Source organism: Anopheles bellator, chromosome 1, assembly GCF_943735745.2.
Source record: "Anopheles bellator chromosome 1, idAnoBellAS_SP24_06.2, whole genome shotgun sequence".
Classification (NCBI taxonomy): domain Eukaryota; kingdom Metazoa; phylum Arthropoda; class Insecta; order Diptera; family Culicidae; genus Anopheles; species Anopheles bellator.
The window spans coordinates 51,551,906-51,576,260 of NC_071285.1; the positions used below are offsets into that span (position 1 = coordinate 51,551,906).

Below are 24,355 nucleotides of genomic sequence, written 5' to 3' on the forward strand. Positions count from 1 at the left end.
CCAGATGACGTCAACGTCACGCAATTCGCGCACCGTTGGGAATTGAGTTTTGGAATGTGCCTTTTTTATCTCCTTCACACCCCGTCGCTAGCATTCCGGTAATTCCGGCTTTTGGCCGCACTCGTTAGCGAGAGGTCAAATGGCGGACGGCCCTTTGACTGAAGCGACCCACAAACCAAGGACTCTCATGGACTTAAGAAGCGGTGAAGTCCAGTGGTTGGTCCCTCAGAGACACCACGACGGATTCAGTCGGTATCGGTATTATCTGCTTTGCTCTGTTCGCGTTTCTTTTCAGGAATTAAATATAAAATAATGAATAATTAGCCTCCCTGCCAAGAGGGAATTAACGTGAACCAGAGAAAGCAACCGTCAAGGCTGTGTTTGCTGGACGAAGCCGGAAACAAAACGGTAGCCGCGGGACAATCTTAGTTCTTGCGCGCTCTCTCTTTCTCTCGTGTTCGGTTGCTGTGGATGCCCCTTTTCGGTGAGCCCAACAAGTTTTTCCTTTCACGCACACGATGATGGATTGTTCGCCCGGCGATTGTATCACACTTCGACTCCGAAGCGACTCACCGGACACTGGATTAGGGAAAAAAGAATCGCAAGAAACCGTGCGCATCCTTATTGGCCAGTGGGCCAATTAGTACTCACTCACTCGCCGCCCGGTACCTCTTTTCGATGTTCGATTTCCTTCTGTTCGCCATCTTTATCATCTGTTTAATTTCCTCTCTTTGTTTAGTTTAGTCCCATTTTTCTTCGTTCGTCTCATCGCGCGGTCATTATTGTTTTTCTTTCGTTTTTTGCTTCCTCCCATTCACGGCCCTTCGGTCGGTCCGTTCTCATTTCCCGTTTGGTCGCGTTTCATCTCTTTTGAGTCGGCACCTGTCCGTCTCTGGAGGGGTCACACCACACACCGTACGACCCCACGGGCTGCTAAAGCTGAGGGGCCGCTTGACAGTTGGTCTATCTGTTGGAGGAACCAAACCAAGGTACCACGACCCGAACGGAGCTGTGTTTAAAAAACTGCTTCTCTTGCTGTTGTTTTTGTTGATCGAAAGATGCAATCGGACTCGCCGCTGTAACCGCTGAGATGCACTTGATTTCGGATTTCAAAACACGCCGCGAATCTGCAGATTTATTGACTCCTGGTCGCGGCGGCAACACGATGCTTGGGACAGGTGGACAACGCACGGAGTTGTTTTGATGTTTATACGTCATCGTCGTGCGCCCGAGGAGATAAACACGCAACGCAAACGCAACCGAAACGCGGGGACTCATCAACGAGAGCGTTTTCTTTTTCCCCGAACCCCGTTTTTGCATATTCAGCCGGTTGCTGATTGCTGCACGCCCAACTGCACGCGCCGGTAATGAAGAGAGCTGCATTCGTGGTGATTTAACTCGTGTTTTTCTTGTCGCTCCAAATGCCCAGACAAACAAACAAACCGACCGAGAGAATGCATCAATAAACATCCGACAGAGAGAGTGGGAGATAGATTTTATTGCTTCCCGAACCGGCGTGGAAAAATGAATCATTTTCCGGTCTTCTTTTTTTTCCACGCATCCAGTTTTTGTGTTTGTTGGGAAACAAATCGGGCGAGCTGCTGCTGCTGCTCTACCACAAGCAAGACTAATGAGCTTCGTTTTCCGTGGAACTAACCATCCGCTCTAAGCGCACAGCGATCAGACGATGTTTGCACGTCGTCGGTTAAACAGAAATGCACCATTAATTCGCATCCGTTTGCAGTTCCACTCGATTGCGCCCCACACAAACTAACTAACACCCAGCACACATATTATTCATTGCACGATTTCATTATGTCGCTGGCGATCGGCTTGCCGTTCTTTCCAGATTATGCTATCACAACCACCGGGACACGGTAGTGGCCTCTTATGCTCCACCGAAAACGGCAGAGTCGGAGGAGAGTGTGTTCGAATTTAATCTTAAAACTTCATTTGGCCCACTGCGCGCCTGCTGCTACCACGGACACAGACCCTCGGACCAGCTGGCGTTCCGTCTACCTTTTTGTTGTGAGTCTGCACAGTCACAGCTGTTTGTTGCTGATAAATCGTCCTTCATCCGTCGACCTTCGGGCGCTGCGCGCCTGTCTGTCTGTGCATCCTTTTGTTGCGTGCTGAAACACCTCCTTTCGAGGCTCCTTTTTCCGGGGCCAAACGTCAGTTTTTGGGAGTGCAAAAGCAACACTCGCTCGCTGGCTGGCTGTGTACCCGTGCAGCCATGCCATTTGATGATGAAATTTCGTGAAGCGTAAAATAACGACGACGACGATGATGACGATGTGGGCGACTATGCTGAGGGCTACGTGGGTTGATGCACTACGGAAAGGTTGTGGCGCAGGTGTATGTGTAGGTTGCACTTCTGGAAAGCGCACTTCCCTGGCACCAGATACAGAGAGAGGAGAGAAAGAGAGATTGGAAATCCTCAGAACACGGCACGGCACGGCACGAGTTAAGCGATCATTTGGTGCTGATTGCAGGAAGCGTGAAATTAAATTTGCTTATGATTTACTCGAACACTCTCCAGCTAAGGACTTCGTGCGGGGTCCCTGTGTACTGTTTGCTCGGTAGATTTAGTGACGTCCACAGGTGTGTCGAGGCCAAATAAGCCACATTTTAATCAGCTCCGAGTCCGGTGTAGGTCTGTGGTTTGTCGACTATTTAAACAATTATTGATCAATGCCTTTCTAGTGATTGTTTTGCCAAATTCAATTTTATTCATCAACCTAAACTGCTAAAAATTGCATGCAGGTGCACTCTAAAACTTCTCTGACCTTTCTACAGCGGTCTCGGTTTCAGTCTTCAAAATGTAATTTGATTTTAGAGCACAATCAGTCGTCTCCCAAAACAGTTCACTTCAGAATCACGACGACGGTCAGCCTGGATCTATATTAGTTCCGTAGTTCCAAGTATCGATCAACAGTGACCGACCCGATTTTTTTTTACAAAGAAAGAAGAAATGAAGAATTTAGAAATGTATTATTGGAAAGTTCTTGTTTGAGACGAAAAACGGAGATTAGATTATACAAACTCACCCGTTAGTCCTCGGACTTATCGACCTCCGTGTTGTTTGAATCAATGATTCTGGCTTGTGGTACACAAAACCTGTTACACACTCCAAATGTAATTAAAAAACCTTACAGTAAACCGTATTCACCGCACGTAAATTGTAAAATTATCCGGAAGCGGATGGATTGCACTAAATGTTTAATCAACCAACTGGCATCCGACCTTAGTTAGTGCCGGGCGGGGATCGCATTCACCGAGCCCTATCGAGCGTTCAAAAAGCCATGAATTAATGAAAATTCCAATCACGGGCCGCGCCAGCGAACCGTCATGTGGGCTGTGGTGCGGTCTGTAACCTCCAGTGCCAACCTCCACAACATTATCGGCCGGCCGTGCATGCTGTGCAGCATTAGCACAGCGATTCAGTTTCGATGCATCGCCCGCGGGTCGGGTCTTCATCAAAACCCGGTACCGGAGCACCAGAGTGCACCATGAAGAGATGTAACCCACACGCGGCGGTGTGGTGTGTGGTTCCGGCAGAGCTTTGCCCACAGGACATAGGACAAGGTGTCCCGGAAAATCTCCCGGGAGCTGCTGTCGCTGTAGAGAGAACGACAGAGAGCGAGAGAGAGCGAGAGAGAGCGAGAGAGAGCGAGAGAGAGAGTTGAATAATATGACACTATCCAACAAGATAATGGAAAATGTCAGCACCCCATTGTAGCTGCCGCCCGGCCCTTGATTTAGGAGCCACACGAGGGAGAACTTCCCAAAAACCTTGGCCGGTGATGTGGCTCTTGCTATCAGCCCAAACCCCTCACCCCATCGGCACCGCCTCACAAAGTGTCGTGGATCCACTCCCCAAAACAGAGTTTTCCGTCCGTATCTGCACGGCACGGTGATGGGCGTTTAACGGGGGCTACCAAATGCTTTCCAATCTCCGGTGGCGAGGATGCAGCAGCAGCAGCATTCCCCGGGAAGTGTGATAAATCTGCTGCGCTACTTACGCGCAAAACCCGGAAGCCACACCTGGGGAGCCATGCTGAGGAAATAGTTGCCATCCTGTGTGATGGCAATTTTGGAACTTTGATAGGCATTCCCGGCTCCGGGGGGGGGCAATCTCTCGACAAGAGATTGAGTACCAGCAGTGCCCCCCCAAGCGGCTGCGCATTGTTTGCGATGCAAGATTAATTGATTTCTTCTTTTGCGTGGTGCGCCATAAATTTGCGCTTAGATTGTCTCCCGGCTCAAGTTATTATCTCAATTATGATGCTTTAATTATGAAACGGCGAATCCTGTGATGGCGCGCATGGCGAAGTGTAATTAATTTTACTATTGTTTTTCGAGAAAAGGCCACCAACCTAACTCAAATCTAACATCAGGGGAAGACACACAGTGTTGTCTTTAACTCAATATGGCCCCGGTTTAGAGGGAATCTCCAGCAACGTTTTGGGATGTCCAATGGGAGAAAAAAGTCATCTTAATTATGGGGATATCCCAACGTTATGTTTTCCGGACAACCCGAGGAGACCTTCAGAGGACATTCACTAACCGGTCGCTTCTCGCATTCCTTTGAAATCATCTTTGAACGGAACGAATTACCTTATGGACGTTAGACGCTCCGGTTAGACTATAGCCTTTTGACATGCGCACGTAAGTGCGGACTACCCGAAATCAAACATCAACATTCGCGAAATTGGATTGCTCGTCCGGGACGAGCCGGCTCGGTGGCCGAAATTGGACAGAAACATGAACACCGGAGTCAGAGTCACCCTTGGCGCGTTAGGTTCACACGACGAGGAATTACGAGCCGCGCCGTCGTGGGCGTAATGGTGGGTTTCGGGTTTCCGTTTCCGATTACCTTCTTCCTCGGAACTAGAGGGGTCACCGTTTGCTATCCATTTGCGCCCATCCACAACCGCTAATCTAACGCGCCGGTTTTTGGGGAACTCCAAGTGTCAGCTTTTTAATTAACTCCCTAGCCGGTGGCTCCGGTGGTGCTCCGGTCTCTATTACACACCGAGACACCACACGTGGAGCGCACGGAGCCATCATCTCAAACGGCCTCCGGTGGGGATTGCGCTATCATGTTCGGGTGCTAATTTAACGGCATGCTAAACCGATTTCCCAACTCTCGGTCACGGGTAGGCAATTGAAATTATTATTTACATCACCGGAAAGCAGAGAGCGCCGGGCTGAACGGAATCAAAAACCGGACATCATGATTGGACAGAAAGTCGGCCCGCGCTGTGACGTACGTCAAACCGATAACAACGCCGTGGCTCTGATGATGATGCTTTTAATAGTTGGGCCTCTCTTTTTTCGGTTATTCCGTTATTCCCAAGCGAGGTGGTTCAAACGGCCGAACCCAACCACCCTGGCCTTTTCCCGTTTTGGGGGGAAAATTTCTCTCGCTCCAGTTGCTGTTGAATTGCGCGAAACCGCTCTCCGAAAAAAAAATACACCGTGGAATGCCGTAAACTATGTACGGAAAACTCGGAATCAGAAAACGCCATCAGGATTACATTTATTTCACCGGTCGGGCGGCACCGCACCCCAATCGTTATGATTGTATTTTTACACACGAGACACGCGGTGTCAGTCCACGTTGCGTTTCCGTTCCGTGAATCCAATTACGCAGCGAGATGAACGGAGCAGAGAAAAACAGGTGGGAAAAGCAGCGCATCGGTCGATCGGCCGGCCAGCGCGCCACCGAAAAGTGCGTGCAACACCAGCGACCCATTAATTGGACTCCCAAATGAGACAATCAACCGACCGGACCAGGGCCGGATGGGCACCGCGCAGTAAACATTCAATAAAAATTTATATCAAATTCAACTCATAAAAATTAATTATTATGTTCACGATTAAATGCTTCGGCGTGGTGCGGGCGCAGCATAAGAACATGACTTTTCCGACAGCCCCCGGCATCAGGCGCGATGTCTGTGGGGCCCACTGTGAAGCCATTTGTTCCGTCTGGATAATCATGCGGCGACGGCGGAGAAAGGTGCCAGCTACTTGCGACGGTATCGGGCGTAGAACAACAGTGTCTCAGAGTTACGGATGCTTTCGGGTTTCGTGGAAAAGTTAATCATAAAACCCTTCGGTTCGGGGCCGGCGTTGTGCGCCACGTCGAAAGTTAATTCATGAGCGTCAACTTCGTTTGGAACCGGCGGAGAGAGCCATTTTGTTAGGTCGAAACCACTTCCCGTCGTCGTCGTCGTGGCTTACGGTACGGCCTTCCGTTTCAAGGGCCACCTGATCAATCCGCCCCTTTTGCTTGGGGAAAACGAATTACGTCTGCTAACGGTTTCATGGAAACGTTTTTGGTGGCCAATAGGGCGCGAGTCCTTTTTGGGGTTAATGTCTTTGGAGTTTCGCAAATTAAGCGATGGGAGTTTTGAAGCTGACAAATAGCCCGGGAATCGGCAATCGATTTTCTCGCTGAGTTTATATTTAAATTAAACGTGGGTTGGAAATGGCTTTTCATCTTCTGCTTAGTCTTATCCAAAACCAGTTTAGATCGGAGCGAACGATTCGTGTGCCATAGTCGCCTGACATTTGTGTCATGCTGGTCGATTGGCTTCAGTGTCACAGAATGTCCTTGTTTTGCATGGTGGCGTCGAAAGGGATTCAAGAGTCGAAGAGATGAGAGATGAACTAAATGTCACAAAACAACCCTCAGTAGCGCCGACGCAACTGAGAGTTATTTTATTATTACTATAAGAACAAACAGAGACGTCTTAAGCACCAACTTAAGGCTTTGAACTCGGATGCGGATCGAATTCGAATAAAAAACGGACAACATTCCTGTTCATAGGAACTCCTAAATTATCTCCTAAATTATCATTTATTCCCTCCTTTTTGCATAATCAAGAAAAAATATTTACGCAAATCAATCAAAACATCCTTCTCTCTATTGGGTGCAATAAAATAGAGTGTCCTCAATCAAGCTATCGGATCGGATCGTTACCGAAATCGATAGAAATCGAGAGAACAAAATAATCAACATCCTAGCCTAGAGCCACGGTTCTAGTAGATGCTGGCAAATATTTGCCGGAATGTGAATCGCATCAATCAGGAGCTGCTTGCATAGGAATTGGGCCAAACCGAACCGATCGCAGCAATGCAAGGAACGCAACAACCCCGCTGAACGCGGTGCAAGGTGTACGCAGTCGATTGCGATAATCAACCTGCAATTTGCATACTTTTCCCTCCGGATAGCGACAGAGAGAGAGAGAGAGAGAAAGAGAGAGAGAGAGCCAAGGATGGTGCTCGAATTGACGAACTATTTCCTTCTGGGTGCCCGCCCGAAAGCTTTTCTTTTTGCGCAAGAAGCCGCTCTCTAAAGGGTTGCGCGGACCGCTACGGAATGCCCCGGTTCGCCGTGGAATGGTTCGGGAAACAATTCCGAACCGCGGTCACGCGGATGGAATTTAGCGCCAGTGTAGGAGGAGCAAACGGAGAGAAGCATAGCGCGGAGCGCGCAGAACAGAACCAAAACTGGGATGCCAAGGATTACGACGTCGATGGCCGGGTGGCATTCGCTCAAAGTGGCATTTGAGGAGATTAACCAGAAACGTGACTCTCCTCGTGGCTGACTGGCTGGCCTGGCCGGCTTGACGTGGCCGAAAGTTGTGAAGGGACTCGGACTCGGCGGATTAGCGCTCCAACTTGGCGCGAAGATGCCCCCATTCGCCCTGGCCATGTTCTCGGGCTAATCTTTTCCGCGTTTCCCATTTCTGTGCCTCGCTTCGTTAGTGTGTTTTGGGTCGGGCGCGCACCAGCTTGCCGTGTGCCGAAAGTTTCGCAAAGCTGTCCAGGTCTCCACGGTGCGCTGATCTTTGCCCTTCCGTCGGTCTCGACATCGCGCCCAGTGCTCGACGTCGTCTTCGTCCCCGGTATCGAATAGAGTTGTTCCCGTTTTAATTCCTTCCACGGCGGCCAAATTGAATTTTCCTCTTTCGGGTGTGTGCGTTCCGGTGTGCCACGTGCTTCAAATACTTGCCTTCATTTTTAACCTCTTTTTGGGTGTGCATGTGGAAGTGGAATGTTTAACTTTAATCACCGCGAAAAGAACCCAGAGCCTCCCGGAGAGAGACACATCTTCCGGTGAAGGTCCTAGGGAAGCTGATGTTTTTTGCCTTTGTGTGCTGTTGTTGGGCCCTTGGTTTGCCGTCTGTTTGCTTCCCCATTCATCCCGATCCCGTGGAGTTCTTTGTGCTGCTCCTTGTTGGATTTTCCACAGAAAAAAAAAATGTCAATATCAATTTATTCACCGGTAAGCAAAACCCGGGGCGCATTAATGTCTGCAGCAGCGGATGACAACTCCGTGCAGTTCGCTTCTCGATCGAGTTATGAGCTCCGCCGCCGGATAGTGAACGGAAAGGATTACTGGGCCCCACAAGACAATCGATTGCGGATCGATTTCGTGTCCTCGCGAACGGTGAACGACGCGCAGGCAATAATCTTGGGATTAAATTCGTTCGCTGAATTTAATTTCAGTGTCGCGCCTGGCCAATATCACGTTCCGCGTCATCCTTCCTCGGACGCCGATTGGCGGTGGCGAAATTATGAAAGAGAATGCGAGAGTAGGAACTGTGTAACTCGGTGTGCCCTGACGTGTTGGCCGAGCACGCCACCATTTCTTTCACCCCGACCAGGGGGGAAAAACCCCGGGAATCTATTACCCCACGCTCCTTTTTGCGTTCGTGAAGCGCAAAACCGCGCCCGCGTAAGTAAATCACGTCCAATTTCCACACTTTTATTGTTAGCAAATGAACTTTGAGCTCCTTCAGTCCTTTTTTTCCACCAGCGTTCCGAGCGCGTGGTTTGATTCCATCGATTTTCCTGCCATCGAGCGTGTTGTGGGGAAAAGTGGAAAATAGGGAACAGAGAAAAGGGCTTGCTGTTGGTTGTGGGCTGAAGTTTTTTTCGCCCGATGTTGGGGCTCAATGGAGCGAACTTATTTGATGTGGCTGCAACGAGCAGAAGGGCCTTCGTGGCTGCCTTCGCCCGAAACACTTTATTAGAGAGAAGTGTACGCCGCTCACTGGTTCAATCAATTCCCCCTACCGGACGCTCCACATCCGAGCTCCCCGACGGGCAACGCGGGCCCCGGGAATGACGGTGTGGAAAAAGTACTTTTGCCGTTGATTACACATTTTTTGCCATCATTTTTGTTTAAAAGCATTTATAGCGCACACCCAGCAAGGCACAAGGAGCAGCACCTCCTTGAGTTCGGGCCGGGCCTGGTCGCCGGTGATTAATTGTGCAGCATGCCGGTCGATTGTGGTGGTGCCTGATTGTGCCAATTCACGCCAGGCGGACCGCGGATCAATCGCGACCGGACCGGTGCCCTTTGGGGTGGTTCAATTAATACGACGTTGGCCACGAATCCTTCCACCAGCACCAGAAGTAACTTTCATTTGATCCACGCGGCTTAATGGGCCGTGAAAATTCTTACCCAATTACCCACGACGACGTCCCGAATACGAATCTTGTGCAGCTCGGTTTCATTCCTCCATTTGAGCATCCATTTGTTGGTGGCCCAATCTCGGTGTTGTTGGCGGGATGTCTTAATCTTTGGGGCGAACTAATTTGGACGCCACCCGACCTCCAAAAGCGGGGGATTCATCCGCCGGCGAGGCAAGTTTTCTTTTAACTTTCACGACCGCCCGCCCGCCCGCGTTGGTTAAAGATAAACACTAAATGGCAAAGTTGGAAAGGATGCATTAAGAGCGGATATGCTGTGGCAGCAGCTGGTTGTGCCATTTGCGGGGCAACCGGGCCACTTTCCACGACGGGGCCAAAGGACGTCACCCATTGGGTGGCCGCCCCCGTAACTTGTTGTTTAGTGTAAAACTTTACGTGCCGCGCTAAGTTCTCGGCACTTCTTCCCGCGTGTGTGGTGTCGTTTGGTTGAGAAGTTAGCCGCCTAGCTGCTCCGGTTCAGTCAGTTGTGGTGAAAAACTATCCACCAATACATACAGAAAGAGAGGGGCTTCAATGGCGCGGGGTTTTATGTGCCACGTCCAAAGTCCGATATGGCTGCTATCGGGGGGGATGTGAAAGAGAGAGACAAACCGCTGGCCGTGTTTGTGTGGTTTCACTTTCTCGAACCGTGATCGATGCATTTGCCTCTGACGTTTGCGGTGACAGCGCCGCCGGAACGCCTTGGGTCCGAAAAAGAAACCCGGCGAACATCTGCATAACCGCCCGGCAGTGGTCCCGAGGTCCACTGGAAGTCTTTCGCAGGAGCTTCTTCTGTGGTGGCTGCGGTTTCTTGAGACAGCGCCAACTTTTCCGAGCTTCGGCCGTCGGGCATAGCTTTATGTCTTGGCAGCGGGGGACACCACTTCTTCTTCGGGACAAGTTCAATAATGGATGCGCGCATGTGAACTGTGTCCCAGAACTACACTGCCAACGCGCTCGACTGCTGCTACTGCTGCTGTGGCGGGAGAGCACTTCTAATGGCGCATAACTTTTGTTAGCTTTTTGGCTTTCTTGGACGACGGGGCCGACACAGGGAGGGACAAGCAAATCTCTACGTGGTGGAGCGGGGTTTCGCGAACTTCAACCCCCCAGCACCAGCGCGGCGTTCTTCGCCACGGTAACATTATTCATTCAGCAGACGCTCCGACGGCCGGAACAAGGCCGGAATGGACCCGGGGCGGCCGTGGGCCTCTAAGCTTGGGTTGGACGAGTTGGCAATAAATTTTCCGTCCTTCCTTTTTACGTGCGGCAGGAAGTCGGCTCCACCACTCTCTACTACAGTATCCGCTACCGTATTGTGGGCACTTTTTTGACTTACCGTATTTTTCCGTGTATAACGCGCACTTTTTTCCCAATTTTTTTAGCTCTAAAATCTGGGTGCGCGTTATACAAGGGTAGTAAACATTTTGTCTCCTCCAAGCATACAAATGTGCCCTTTTAGGTACATATTCTATAGTATTATTGAATAAATTATAAAATGAAACACTTGTTAGGAATATAATTATCCATACAATATCGTTTTTAAGTCATGGCAGGGAGTTAAAACAGAAGTTGTTGTGAAATCATTAAAAAAATGTGGCATCAGCATGGATCTGAAGATGTCGCAATTTATGAGGACTCTTCAGGGAGTGACAATGAGGAGTACATTGAACAGCAATTAGAGAATCTGAATTTGTCAGACAGCAGTAAATCTGAGTTTGAAGATTATTACGAAATATAAAATACTAGTATGTCTTTTGCAATGTATACGCATTTTATCTTTAGTCTACTTTAGAATATTTATAGAGTATTTAGAGTAATACATTATTATCATTTGATATTTGTTGGATATCACATATCTGAAAAATGTTAAGTAAAAAATTTGTTTTCCAATTTTGTTCTCGTAAAATATGGGTGCGCGTTATACACGGGTGCGCGTTATACACGGAAAAATACGGTACTCGATTCACATTCAACGGGGGCTCTCCCCTACTACGTGGTGGGAACCGCACGCAGAACTCGCGCTGACGGCGGCTTCTGCTACTAGTACTAGGCTCGAGTGGTAGAGAGATGAGCTTTTGCGGTCCAGAACAGTAGCGCTGCACCAGCCGGGCATCATAAAGTTCCTGGTTTCTGCAACCGAGAACGAGACGCAAAGGGTGAGTGAGAGATGGGTACCGGAAATTGGCTCGTTGGATTGCGTTTTACGATCATAAATAGTCGTCGTAAATGGAAGTCGGGGTCGAGGTGGTAGTTCCTGGAGCGTACAGGACTACGACGAGTGAGTTGTGTTGTAGAGTTGCAATTTTTGGGGGGAATATTCGGAACGCCGCCATCTCTCTTCGCTCCGCTAGTGCATCGTGGACCTCGCCGTTCACCGGCATACCGATTATTATCGGATCCTTATTTATTTCTGTTGTTCTGGTGGTCCGCTCCACCAACTTCGCCCGACAAAACCAGCTTTTTCGCTTATCAAATTGAATGCTCCAGGTCCTCCGGGTGGGTCACGCTCCGGAATGTGCTCGAAATGGTGAACGCTAATTGCATTGCCTGCCTGCTGTTGCAGTCCAATACTCGATACGGAATCGATATCGTTTTTATGCCATCTCCAAACCGCCATCTAACTGCTCTCTCTCTCTCTCTCTTTTTCTTTCTCGCCAACAGGGAACTACCACAGCAGCGCCGCGTAGCGCTTACCCTGGGGCACCACCGCCAGCACCGGCCACACTAAAGGGTGCCCAGCGACCCGCTATGACTAGTCCAGCCGGCGGTATTCCCGGTGCACCGTACAGAGGCACAGGCTGGACGCAGGGCTACGCCCCGGCCCAGCAGACCTACAGATACACCGCACCGCTCGGGCAGACCTATGCGACCTACACACCACACACTACGACCCAGGTAAGTGCCCCCACCATCGCCGCCTCGTTCGGTGATCAATGTCCCCAACCGGGTGGGGCTAGGAAAAAAGGGCCTTATTTACGGCCAAAATACGGGCGACAGGGAATTCCCACGCGACAGCGCCTGCGGATTTGTGGATTTACTCCGTTGTAATCTATGGACCCACCGGGGCGGCCACTGTTGTCCGGCCTGGTACTTACACTAGAAACACGGAATTGGGATTTGGGTGGACGCCTCCGTGTTGTTACGTGGATTGGGAAGTGTAAGGATTGCCGGCCGGAAATTGGGTAGCTCATGTCCATTTCCGTTGGGTACATTATTGTGCTACAGTACTCCGTCCGGTGGGAACAGAGAAAGAGAGAGAGAGAGAGAGGGATCACCGTAAGCCAACCGTGGAAAAGTCCCTTTACTCTCGGCTCAATTTGGCGATTAATGAGTTTAAGCCGCCACCATGATGATGTGCCGAAGGTGTGCGGAATTAGAATGAACTATTCGCGTCGTCGGATAAAACCCCGGCAAGGATCCGGCATCACAATATGGCCCCTCGTCTCGGAGGCACGCCGTTGTCATCAAATGTTGAAGAAGAAAATTAAATTTATGCGCTCCGTTCTTCCCATCAGACGCGCGATGCTGCTGCTTATACGGTTCATGTCACCACCAACCAGTTCCGGAGGCTCCATGGCTGAGACAAAAGCCTCACACGCAGCGCGAGGCTCGTGGAGTAAATTTAGTTTCACTGTTATTGCATTATTCAGACTCCCATCTCTAACGGCGAACTCGGTGACACGTGTCCCGGGTTATAATGTACCGTTCTGAAGTGTGATCCGAAGCTGTCAGCCAACAACCGGGCTATTTTCAGCCAGGGTTTCCTCCCCGATACCACACCGCGTTCTGACGTGGCAGTCAGTCAGTCATCTTCCAGCGTACCTGGGTCCCGGTAGTTGCGCTTCTTCGGGGTGTGGACACCGACGAGTTCTTCGTCATGCATGCCGCACGCCAGAGCCCTGTGTGGCGAAACTTTCATCGATCATTAAGAATTGCCGCCGATGACGATGAGCTGGGATTCAATTTGACAGAAAGCAGGCAAAGCTGTTCTCCATCTTCGGACTTGTCGTCAATTCGGACGATCAATAAAATGTATATTCTTCAAGGGACTCTTGGCGATCCCTCCCCGGTCGATACTTCGAACTGCTCCGCTTGTTAGGAACGATTTTGACGGGCCAAAAGGAAAGGCTCCGATTGCGTCTCCGGGTAAACACAGAATCGAGATCTGTCTCCACCGCGAGAACCATAGAAGGAGCCCGCTCTCGTCGATGCAGAGCCGAGTCTGTTTGATTCGATTTGCTGCTTCCGCTGCTCGAAAGCGTGACGACGACGCGGGCGCAACTTTTTCTGGAGAAAATCGAATTTTCGTGAAAATTTCCGCACCAATCGGCGCTCAGTCCGGGCCGGGCACACATACAAGCAAATTTTTATCAAAGAAAATCCATCCGAATCCACCGGAAAAGAGGAGCTTCTCGGAAACACCGAAAACTCGCCGAGCAGTGCCGAGCCGAGTGAAGAAGCGAAGAAGGGAGTTTGAAAAGTAATGGCCTAGCATATAAGGATATGGCGTGTGTGACACGGAGTGCTGAAGCGAGATAGAGAGAGAAAAGTAACTTGAAGACTCGAGGAATGACAGGACGCAAAACTATTTAGCAAAGTTCTGCTTCAAAAGCGACGGGCCCCGAACTCGTCCGAATTAGTCGCTCATGTTGCAGCGGGCGGCGGCGGTGCACCATCTGGGAGGTCGGGTTGGAATCGGGTTGACAAAACTCGCTCACTCGAGACCGCCAGAGACTGATTAGTTCGGAAGTGAAGACGACACTCGATTTATAAGGACCTTATCCCTGCCGTTCCCCGCGATTCGCACGAAAGTTTCACATTTTTTGCCGCACAGAAAGAAAAATCCTCGCTCGCCAGCAGTAGGTGTGCACCGTACTCTCCGATATCGGATGGAGACTTCGATTGAATTCTTCTGCGCACGGGTAGGTGTCTTCTTGGCACACCTTCCGGAGGAAGTTTTTGCCAGGCCCCCGCTGGCCCGTTCACATCCATCTGTACGAGGCGACATTCTTGTCACTGAACCAGTCTCGGTGCTCTGTAAAGCGAAACCAACTTTGAGCAAGAATTTCCATTACACTGCGTCTCGGCAATCCGACGAGCGTCCTTGGCCGGCGTAGACCAAGCCTCGATAATGGCTCGATAATGTCCTCTGCCCATAGAATATCAAATTTGACACACTCACTTCATATTATCGCATTTCGAGCGTATCCCACGTACACTTCTGAGGGGCGGCGCCCACGAGAACGTGATCTGGTGCCATCATCATCATCATCATCGGACGAGACTTGGGACGGGTCCCGTCAGTTGACCACGACCACGTCGGTCGTAGGCTCGGTTGAGGAACGAATTCTGCAAATACCAACCTCCGACAGTGGTCGCCTCTCACGCACGGCTAATGGGTCACCGCTTTTGAGCCCGTCGCGCACGGAGTCGTGGGGTCCTAAATAAATAAGGGGCGTCAGTTATTGACATGGTACTACTGTGCTCTTCTGTGGGTAAAGTGTTACCAATCGATCCGGAACATTTCCGAGGACACCACATTTCGTACGTCGAATTTTATCCCCACGGCGTGCGGAGACCGTACGGCCGGCCCGCCATTAGCCGATGATATCTGCGGACCCACCCCCCGTTCCGGTGGGGCTTAATGTGTCTTGACGCGATACCTGTGGGGTGGTCTACTGCTAAAAGGGCTAATGGCTGCCGGAAGTCGGCCACCATCACCACACGCTGCGCTGCGTATGGTGATGAGGCTGTGGCCGAAAGTTTTATGACCAATCAATAGATAAGCCACTCACACCCACCCAACCCAGCTCCTACCGCACGATGACTTCCTTCTGTCGGGGTTTGACTTCTTCGCCGTCCCGGTGGGAAGGTGTGGCATTATCGCGCGGGGGTCCGTGTCCAATCGGCGTCTTGCGGATTAATGTGTCGTCGGTGGTTTTGGCGGTTTCGGATGTCACTCGGGTGGGGCCCAATGCCCCCCCAAACAGGACCACCATACACGTGAATCCCTAACTCTCGTCGCGTGCAAATGGAACGTTAATTGATTCCGCGCCGGAACGCGTACAATTTAGCGCCCGGTGGGTTGAGACCGGTCTTCCCGGAGCTGCCACAAAACCACAGTCAATTTTCGTGGTGGTTTCATGTGTACGTCAGGCAGCTGCCAACAATTGGCGGGGGCCGTTTTGGGAAAATGATAATTTCTCTCGGAGGTGGCTGCGCTGAATGGAATGGATGGTCGTAATGGCAGAGGCGGAGGATCGGAATTTGATATTCGAGGCCGTTGCTGGGCAGTGGCTACGTTTAGGGGGGCCCCTTATAGATTCTCCCAGCAGCTGATAGTAGATGATGCCTAGCCAATCCCACCACCAACACAGGGAACCCTTTCAGACCATCCAATCGTAGCCTGGCCGAGCTCAAGTTCAATCCAATAATATGCTATAACTCACTTCATCGATTGAATGTAATCGATTTCAATCGTTTCGTCGAAATGGTTCTTTTTTCAACAGGGGTCCATCGTTGTTAGGGGCAAACATTCGCTGTGTTCTGTTGTGTTTGTGAGAATTTCGTTGATTTCGAGAATAAAAGATACTCCTTTGTGTGATCCGCCCAGAAGAACGACAATAAAATCTTTCGAATGAAATGTTAACCTTTGCTGCCAGCTAGAGAAGAAACGTCGTGACCCTAATGAGTTGTGAAATGTCCTTAGCTCAATCGGTTCACAATACAGTGTGTGGGCGCGTACCCACAAAGAGAAAGTTTCATTTTTCCGTATCGTTAGCTGAGCTATGAAATTAATTAAAGCGCTTTCAAATAACTGTAGAAAGGATGAGCACGTCTTTAGGGAAAGTTTTCTTTCATTTCACCCGGCGGCCCCCCACCCGGGGGAACGGAAGGAACGTTCGTCCTTTCGGCGATAAAAAAACGCCTCTCGTGGAGATGCTCGAAACACATCCCATCACACTTTCATGAAACAGCTGGGGCCCGGGCCAGATTTGCCGCGCTGCCACTGGAAACGACGATCCATTTTGATTTGCTACACTTTTCTTTTTCTGTGTAACATTCAGGTTCGCCGTGTTTTTTTTTTTGCGCGCACCGCTCCGTTTTATTAGGGAGATCCTGTGTAGGGAAAGCCAAGCCATGTCTTTTCGCTTCCGACGAAGCCGAGAGGTTTTCAAAAAAAAAGCTTTTTTTTGGGTCCCAGACACTTCTGCGCTGTTTCAAAGTTCTCGTTTTTGCTGCCAGCCACCAGCGCCATCATGGGCCTCTCCTGTGCACTTGGTGTCTGAAGTGGTACTCTCTCTCGCCCTCTTTCCCTCACGCTCGGTACGGGTCCTTGCGCTTTACACCGCTTGATGTGAGGTTGGTGCGCCAAAAAGCAAAGGCCCTTTTACGTGACTACGTTAGCTCACTAATCTATCTTCTTTAACTGTGGCTGAGGGTTCAATTTTATCAAGACTTTAAAAATAATTCATTTCGATGCTCGGATGCCGGAACACGTTACAGAACTCGGTTCCGGTTCGGTCACTTTCTGCTCGTGCATCATAAGACGTTGATTCCACCGGAGAACTGGCCCTCCGATTTCGCGTGTCGTAAAGAAACACGTTGGACCCAGGTGGTCCTGGGGGCTGGGTCCTGGGCGCCGCACCATATGAGGCCGCTTTGGGTTCTCGGTGGATCGTGAGAACCGTGGTCAGGATTACGTGGAGAGCGTCAACCTCTCCACCGGTACACCGCGTGTGTCTGTTCTCATAATAAAAGTGACCAAAAGATGGATCACGTGGGCACGGGAAGCTGTTGGCCTTCTCCTACCCGGCTGATGGAAAATTCCGAAAAGCTGTTCATCATTCGGCCATCCGCCGCACCTTCCTTCGCTTTGCCACCACGAGGTCCATTCACAGACCGACGAAAACCTTTAACGCGGAAGCGAGATAGAGTGAGCCGGATCCAAAAGATGGTCCGGCCAAGAAGAAGAAGGACCTATAACGGTCCAACCCCGGACGGTCGCCGCCGGATGGATGTAAGATTTTCATTTAAGGATCTGCTACGCTGCTGCTGCTGCTCCTTCCCGGCCACTTCTTCAACGGGAAGGAAACTTTCGCCGGAGGTTGAGATTTTTAACGTTCTTAGAATCAATATAACCGACCTCAACGCAAAGGGAGAAGCATCAACAAACTTTCCCCCCCTCCGGCCTTCGCAGCGGCAAGGGTCGGGATTGTATTAATATTTTTTGTGCACGCTGTGGGCGGCCCCGGGGCCCTCCGGCCCGGTATCCTGTATCCTGGGCTGGCTGGAAGTTAAAGAAAACATGGCCAAAGATTCCACCGGACGCTGCACACCGCAAGCGGCGAGCGTACCTTTTTCTTGCCAACCCGAGCAAACCACCGGCAAGGGAAAAGAAATGACCAACTAAGAAGGAACCAAGGAGATCTGCCGGCCCGTGTATGGGGCTCGCCCATCCGTGTCCCGGCACCACCGGGCTGATGGGGTTTTATGGTTGAGAAACAGGGATTTTCATCAATCCTATGTTCGCTTCCCCAAGCCAGGCGTGTGGCCGCACAACTAACTACTAGTTCATCATGGCTTTCGGACGACCCGGTCCAGGATGTATCGTTTTCAATTTATTTTATTTCAACCATTTAAGCAGAACGGGTACCAGGGCCAGAGCGAGAGAGAAAGACCTACCTTTTCGTCCCACATACTTCTGTTTCTGGCCAGAATAAATCCGGAGGAGTTGGATGTAATGAGATCTGGCGGGCTCCTGGAGTGCGCTCGAAGTTTAAGAGTAGATGAAGAGTGGCCCCAAGACGTTCAAGTAAACATTTGGCAATCGATCTCACTCCGGGAGCGGTCGGGCCACTCTTGAGAATTAAGGCCTCAGCACCGAATGGGGGCACCTCGAAGAAGTTCTGTTCGGGCTGAGCATCTTGGTTTTAATTCTTCTTACTTGTCTTCGTTAAATTGCTGTAATTTAAATTCGAAGCTCCCTCTATTTTAGGTCCACAGTTCACATTCTTTAAAGCACCACTCGACAGGAAATTAATAGCTCATCCATTGTGAAAGTGGAGCGGTTCATCTTGCCCGAAGTGGTCTCCCATTATTGATTTCTTCTCCGTTGAGACCCGTCTTCCAGTTTTCGGTCTAGAGCGGAGTTAAATCGAAATTGCGACCCCAGCAAACGTGGGAACACTCGGTGTCGGTGGTGCCGGTGAACCGAATTGAATTTCTTGCCTTGCGGGACACAGCCCGCAAGTGATCCGGAAGGTTCCGGAAAATGTCAACAGGCCCCGACAGTTGGATGGTTGCCCTTCCAGAACGACACCGGCCGAAACCGGGTTTGTCGTGCCGGGATTTGCATAAATGTAGAACCCACATGAGCAGGAGGACACACGGGGCAGCGCGGCACCGCACATGCTAAATAGCTGATGTGTGGCCACAAAAGATCGTGAAACCGCTAGGCCTTGCGAAAGAATTCCCCAAGGTGTGATGTCCAGAAGCTCCGGCAGCAGCCGGGTCGGGCCGCCCGGCTGCTGGTTTCTTCGTCTTGGTGCCGTTTGCCTAGCGCTGCCACCTGAAATGATGGATATTCCGGCACCGGAACGGGGGCCCAATCCGCCCGAATGGATAAAAGGATGATCACATCCTTTCGGGTCCGTCCCACGCGTCCGCTTTTCGATGATATTTACATGCAAACAAACATGATGATGATGCTGCGGCCGGCCGGCCCACCTGAGCGAATCCGGCCTCCCCCGGGGTGGATCGCGTATGCAAATCTTTTGTGGATATGTTTTCGTTTTATTCGGCACACCTTTTATTCCCCTCGGCGGTACGATCCCGTCAACACCACCATCACCATCCGGGTCCGCGCGCGGACAGCAGTCCATTTAAAATCGATTCCGATGGAGGCGCCTGGTGCCTGGCTCACCCGAAGTGGTTCGCCAAATTGTTATACGCATTGTGGGTGCCCGTTGGGGGGTTGAGCGTTTTTGGGAATGGCCACCACAAGGCTAAATGCGTGTTTTCGGTGCGATTGTACAGATTTTTTTCTCCCGTCACTCGGCATTTAAATATGCAGTTCAAAGCACCAGGGGGCAGAAGCAGAGAATTTCCTGTGGAGAATGTGGAGAGCAGCATAATGCTGCGAAGGTCGTCGCCGGCACGAAAGTGGTAAACGATTGGGCCGTAAAAATGTGGCGAATGGAGAGCCGATTTTTATTGCACACCACAAACCATTACACACCAACAATTCCGGCACCATCACGCGCGATTGCGGGTTTTGTATTGTTGTGTTGTTCAGCTTAACGATCGACTCCCGGTGCTTATCTTGCGTTTCGGTGGCCGGCTTCTAACGATCATCATTACTGTGCCCGTTTTATGTAGTGCACGCCAAGATGAGGTCGAACGTTTGCAAAATACGTGCCCCATCGAGGTCCTCGATGATGACTCCTTAAAAACGAAATGGGAACTGGAGCTGGACTTTTTGAAGCGCCAGGTTAATAAATAATAACACAATAACTGATTTTAATTTAATAAAATAGTTGAGTAGCTACAACACGTATTCATCAAACGTACGATAAAGAGGGGTAAAATGGTCCAGTATTTGGAAAATTGAAGCTAGATGAAGAATTGGAGGTTTGCTAAAGTAGTCTGCAATGAATATGGCAATGTTATTAAAATGTCTTTATTGGTTACAATTGGGAAATGTCTAAGTTCATCTGTTATCGGCAACAATCATTGAACGTCATTAGAAACCGATGGAGGTCCGTCTGGCTAGTTCTTCAGCAAAAAGATTCATTTTGTAATGCTAAACCCCATCTTGGAATGCACTACACTGGGAATGGCTAATTCCGGCGCACAGCACTAGTTCCGTAAACGACTGTAGCCGTTTCCAACCAAACGGATACTCCGGAAGAAATCTTTTGTGGATTAAAATATTTTCTTCCAAAACACGTGGAGTGCAAGTCGGTGCGGCGCACGGATAGGCAAATGTTTCCGAAGCATAATTTCGCCCGTGTTCCACACCAGAAAATGGCTTCGCATTTCATTCCGAAGGCTCTCCGCAAACCCACCCGGTTCGGTTTTCGGGCTGCAAACCCTGGGCTTCGGTGCGAGGTCAGGATTAGGTTTATGGCGGCTGGTGGGCTGCCCGGTGCTGCCTGAAACCGACATTTTTCCGCAATACCCGTAACGGGTTGCCGCTGCCGCATGGCTCTCATAAAATTATGCAAAGCTCACGGCTCCCGTTCCGGCCCAACCCGGCCCGGCCCTGGTGGGCTGCTTTTGCAAGGCAAATGATTTGCCACCGGACGACGCTTGCTTGCGACCTGAGGCGCCTGGCGGCGTCGTCCACTCGGCCGTGGAAACGGGAATTTGAATTTTATTGAATGGTCCGGAAAACATTTCCGGTCCGGGGCGGGAAGAAGAAGAAACGGCACCAGCAGCAGCAGCATAAAAGGGTACTACGGCACTGTGTGGCATTGACCGCGGCCAGTGCCGAAAAGCGGTGGGAAAAACATGAACGCCCCCCGAAGGATGAATATTTGTGCGAATCGATGAGAGAGAGAAAGAGTTGCTCGAACGGGTTTTTTTGGCCTGCGGATCGATCTCTGTCCGCCGAGCTGCGTCCTAGTGAGAATCGTACGAAATCCGAACTCGAATTCGAGCTCGAATTGTTTTTCGCAGCCCCTAAACTCGGACGAGTTATGTGCCGCTCGTTTAAAGATTGAGTTATTCATTCGACATCCCGCTTCCGGCACCAGAAGCAACGTCTCTCGGTGTGCCACCAAAGAGCCCAAAAATCCACAACTGTCGTCTCAAACACTGACTGGCAGGTCTGGTCGTCGATCTCGCCGCTTTGATGAAGCCTCCGGGTCGGACACAAAGATCAAAGCGAGCATTCCGGACGGACGGACGACAAAGTATGACGTGACGGCCGCTCCGGGCATGGCGATAGGGCCGACACCGGTGTGAACATCAGCCGCACCGTCAAGTGTCCCTAACGATCGACGTGGGCGCAGCAGCCACGTCGTCGCCATCTAACGAGCTCGGAACAGCAGCAGCAGGGTCGTGGTGACATGACGGGCGCCTCATAATTTACTGCTTTCGCAACGGAACCACACAAAAAACGAAGAAGAAACACACGGCGCCAACTCTCTTAGGCTACCTGTCCCTAGAAGAACAGCACCCTCGGGAAAGCAACACAGCAGCAACTTCACAATCCCCAAAAGGCGCGCGTCGTTGGTCCACGTGGCTCCTAGAGTCGCGTGTGTCGCCCACGGGAAGGGCTTCGAAGAATGCCCCGAAACATCCTTGCCGCCGGTGGTGAAAAAGGACTTTCGTGCGGCTTTTGCGTGGCATTGGCCACGTGATTTAAATGCTAAATATGCCACCACCGCGGGTCGGGTCGGGTCCCCTTGGGTCAGGTCTCGAGATGTCCTTTTTTGCTTCCCTTGAAGTCCCTTGAAGGCTTCGAGTTAGAGGGACGACGAAACGTATGGTGCTTTGCGAAACGAAAGGACCAACTCTCGTGCTCGTGTAACTCTGGCACTGTCAAAACGGTTGACGTCACGGGTTGGATTCTGTGTGTGACGTCACGGACTGTGTAGTAGTGACGCAATCGGCCAATACTTCTATGCCTTCGGGGCGACGAATCCAGATGAAGGTGTGCGTATTAGATTCGGACCTATCGCCACCCGTGCGTCTGAGTGTGACAAAAGATGGCGTCCGCGTCTCTGTGTGCGTGCCCGCAACCCCCCCGTGAAGCACTCAAAATGGAGCGCAAATATTGCGTGAGTTCTCGGTAAACACACGCGCACACCCGTTCGCAGATCGAATCGGCGTCCCATCTGGTCCGTGACGTCAAAACGAGGCTTGCAAAGTGTGACACAGACCAGCGGCAAGTAATTACACACGAAGCCCCACGAGCACATCAAGCACTAGTAAGGCACGCGTCACTTCACGTCGTCGTTTTCCGGCCACGGCCATCGTTCTCGTGAAACGCTCTCGCCCAAAGCTTTTACCGCCGAGTAAAAAGCGGAAACGCTACTCGAGTACGGCCCATCCAAACCAAACCAACAAAAAAGAAATGGACATAACACAGTGGAGTAGTAGTGTGACGGAATGGGGCGGAAATGTTCGCGAATGTTTGACATGCGTGACGATTCCGTGCACTTGCATGGCCCCGCCAGCCAGAAACGGTTTCCGGTGCACCGAGCTCCGATCCGATCGCCGGTGGGCTGTACGAGGTGGAGCCGGAGTAGCAAATGGACCATCGGTGCACATCCTTGCACACAGAGCACTTGGCGAAAGCGGATGGCTTCTCGCTAGCCCCTAGAGCGCTTCTCTGTCCGTGTCGTGTCGGCTGTATTTGTAGCCCACCACACGAGCACACGCTCGTCTCGTCGGTGGCAAATATTCGATTGGCAAATATTTGCCCGACGACGGCGAACCGCGGGCGCTCGGTGCTCTGCCGGTTTATCAATTCTTTCCGTTTTACTCCCTTTTTTTTGGTCCCGCAAACTCCGGGACATCATCCTTCGCGCCGAGGGCACGGCAACCGGCACACGTTGAGTGCACGACTTTTCCCTCCATTTCCATTTTTCCTTTCCTCGATGTCCTAGTCCGATGATGCTGATGGGCGAATGGGTTGCTTCGCCGCCTGGTAGCTTCTGGCGCTCTCAAGGATCCGTGCCACAACACATACACAGTTGGCGCCGACCGGGAGTTTCAATCGAATCAACATGCACTGTAAACCCGATTTTTGACTGCATTTCGATTACGACCCCCGGCCAATTCGGTTCGGTGCTCACTTTGGCAATCGCGTTGTTATTGGTTTGTTCCAGTCATCCGCCCTCGTCACTCGTTTCTTCGCTTCGCCCGGAAATGGCTCGTTTGGTTCGATGACAACTTATTTAGAACACAAAATGCAACAGGAAAACCTAAACGGGCGAGTGAGCAACCTTTTGCATACCTTTGGGCGCTTAACCGCTCAAAGCTTCTCACGCCTGAAGTTATGCAATACGAATCCTATAAAAATCGTGAAGCACACATAAAGTGCAAAATGTGGCAGAAGATCGTTTTGCCGCACCAGTTGATGGGCTTTTGGGCTCTTGTGAAGGTCGCCGCAGCCCGTAAATGGATGCCAACGCGCCATCTTGATCAATATTCACTTGGAGAAGAAGAAAACAGAAACGCCCTAGCCGAACGAGAACCCGGGGTAACTTTTGGGCAAAAGTTACAAGGCCCTTTTGACAGGCCATATATATATTTTTAAAGCGCCCAAAAATGAACAAACTTTGCTTTGGGCCCACCACACACCCCGTGTAGCGTCCCGCCCGCCCAACGAGCGTTAAGTACCGGCGCGCGCGCGGCGGATGATGGCATTCGGCGTGGTTTTACGTCAACTTACTTTCTGGTCGTGGTACCCCACCATTTCTCGGCGGAGGCCTTATTATTCCGCGCAGCATCCGCAGCGGCAGATAATAATCTTTTGCAAGCTCCAAGAACGCAACGTTCATTGGAAGTGACGAGCGTAGTAGAGGTTTGTGCGCTTTTTTTTGCTCTCTGTTTGTTGGGAAGGCCCAGGAGGCGCCTATCTTTTGAGATCAGCAGATGGAGCCACCGTCGTCCGCCCTGTGTGTTGAGCTGACATTTTCAACCTACACCCGAAAATCTCCAACCACCCACCAGCGAAGGCTGCTGCTGCTGCTGCCGGTGGCCGCTCATTGACCTTTCGCCGCCGTCGGTCTGCCGGCAGGGCCGGTTCTTGCCAAAGATCCGACGGCCCTTCGGCCCCCCGAAACACCTCACACAAAGCCTCACATGAATATATCAGACCAGAAGGAACGAGAAAGAGAAGAAG

The 24,355-nt window shown here is 51.0% G+C and overlaps 1 protein-coding gene across 7 annotated transcripts in view; it reads left to right on the forward strand.

The window, feature by feature from the left end:
• Nucleotides 1-24,355, forward strand: part of LOC131205961 (protein alan shepard) — a 141,077-nt gene that overhangs the window by 79,550 nt on the left and 37,172 nt on the right. For all 7 annotated transcript variants that reach the window (XM_058198287.1, XM_058198286.1, XM_058198288.1 and 4 more), the window contains one exon: nt 12,157-12,390. In XM_058198287.1, the coding sequence (XP_058054270.1) occupies nt 12,157-12,390 (234 nt within the window). The remainder of the gene's footprint in view (nt 1-12,156; nt 12,391-24,355) is intronic.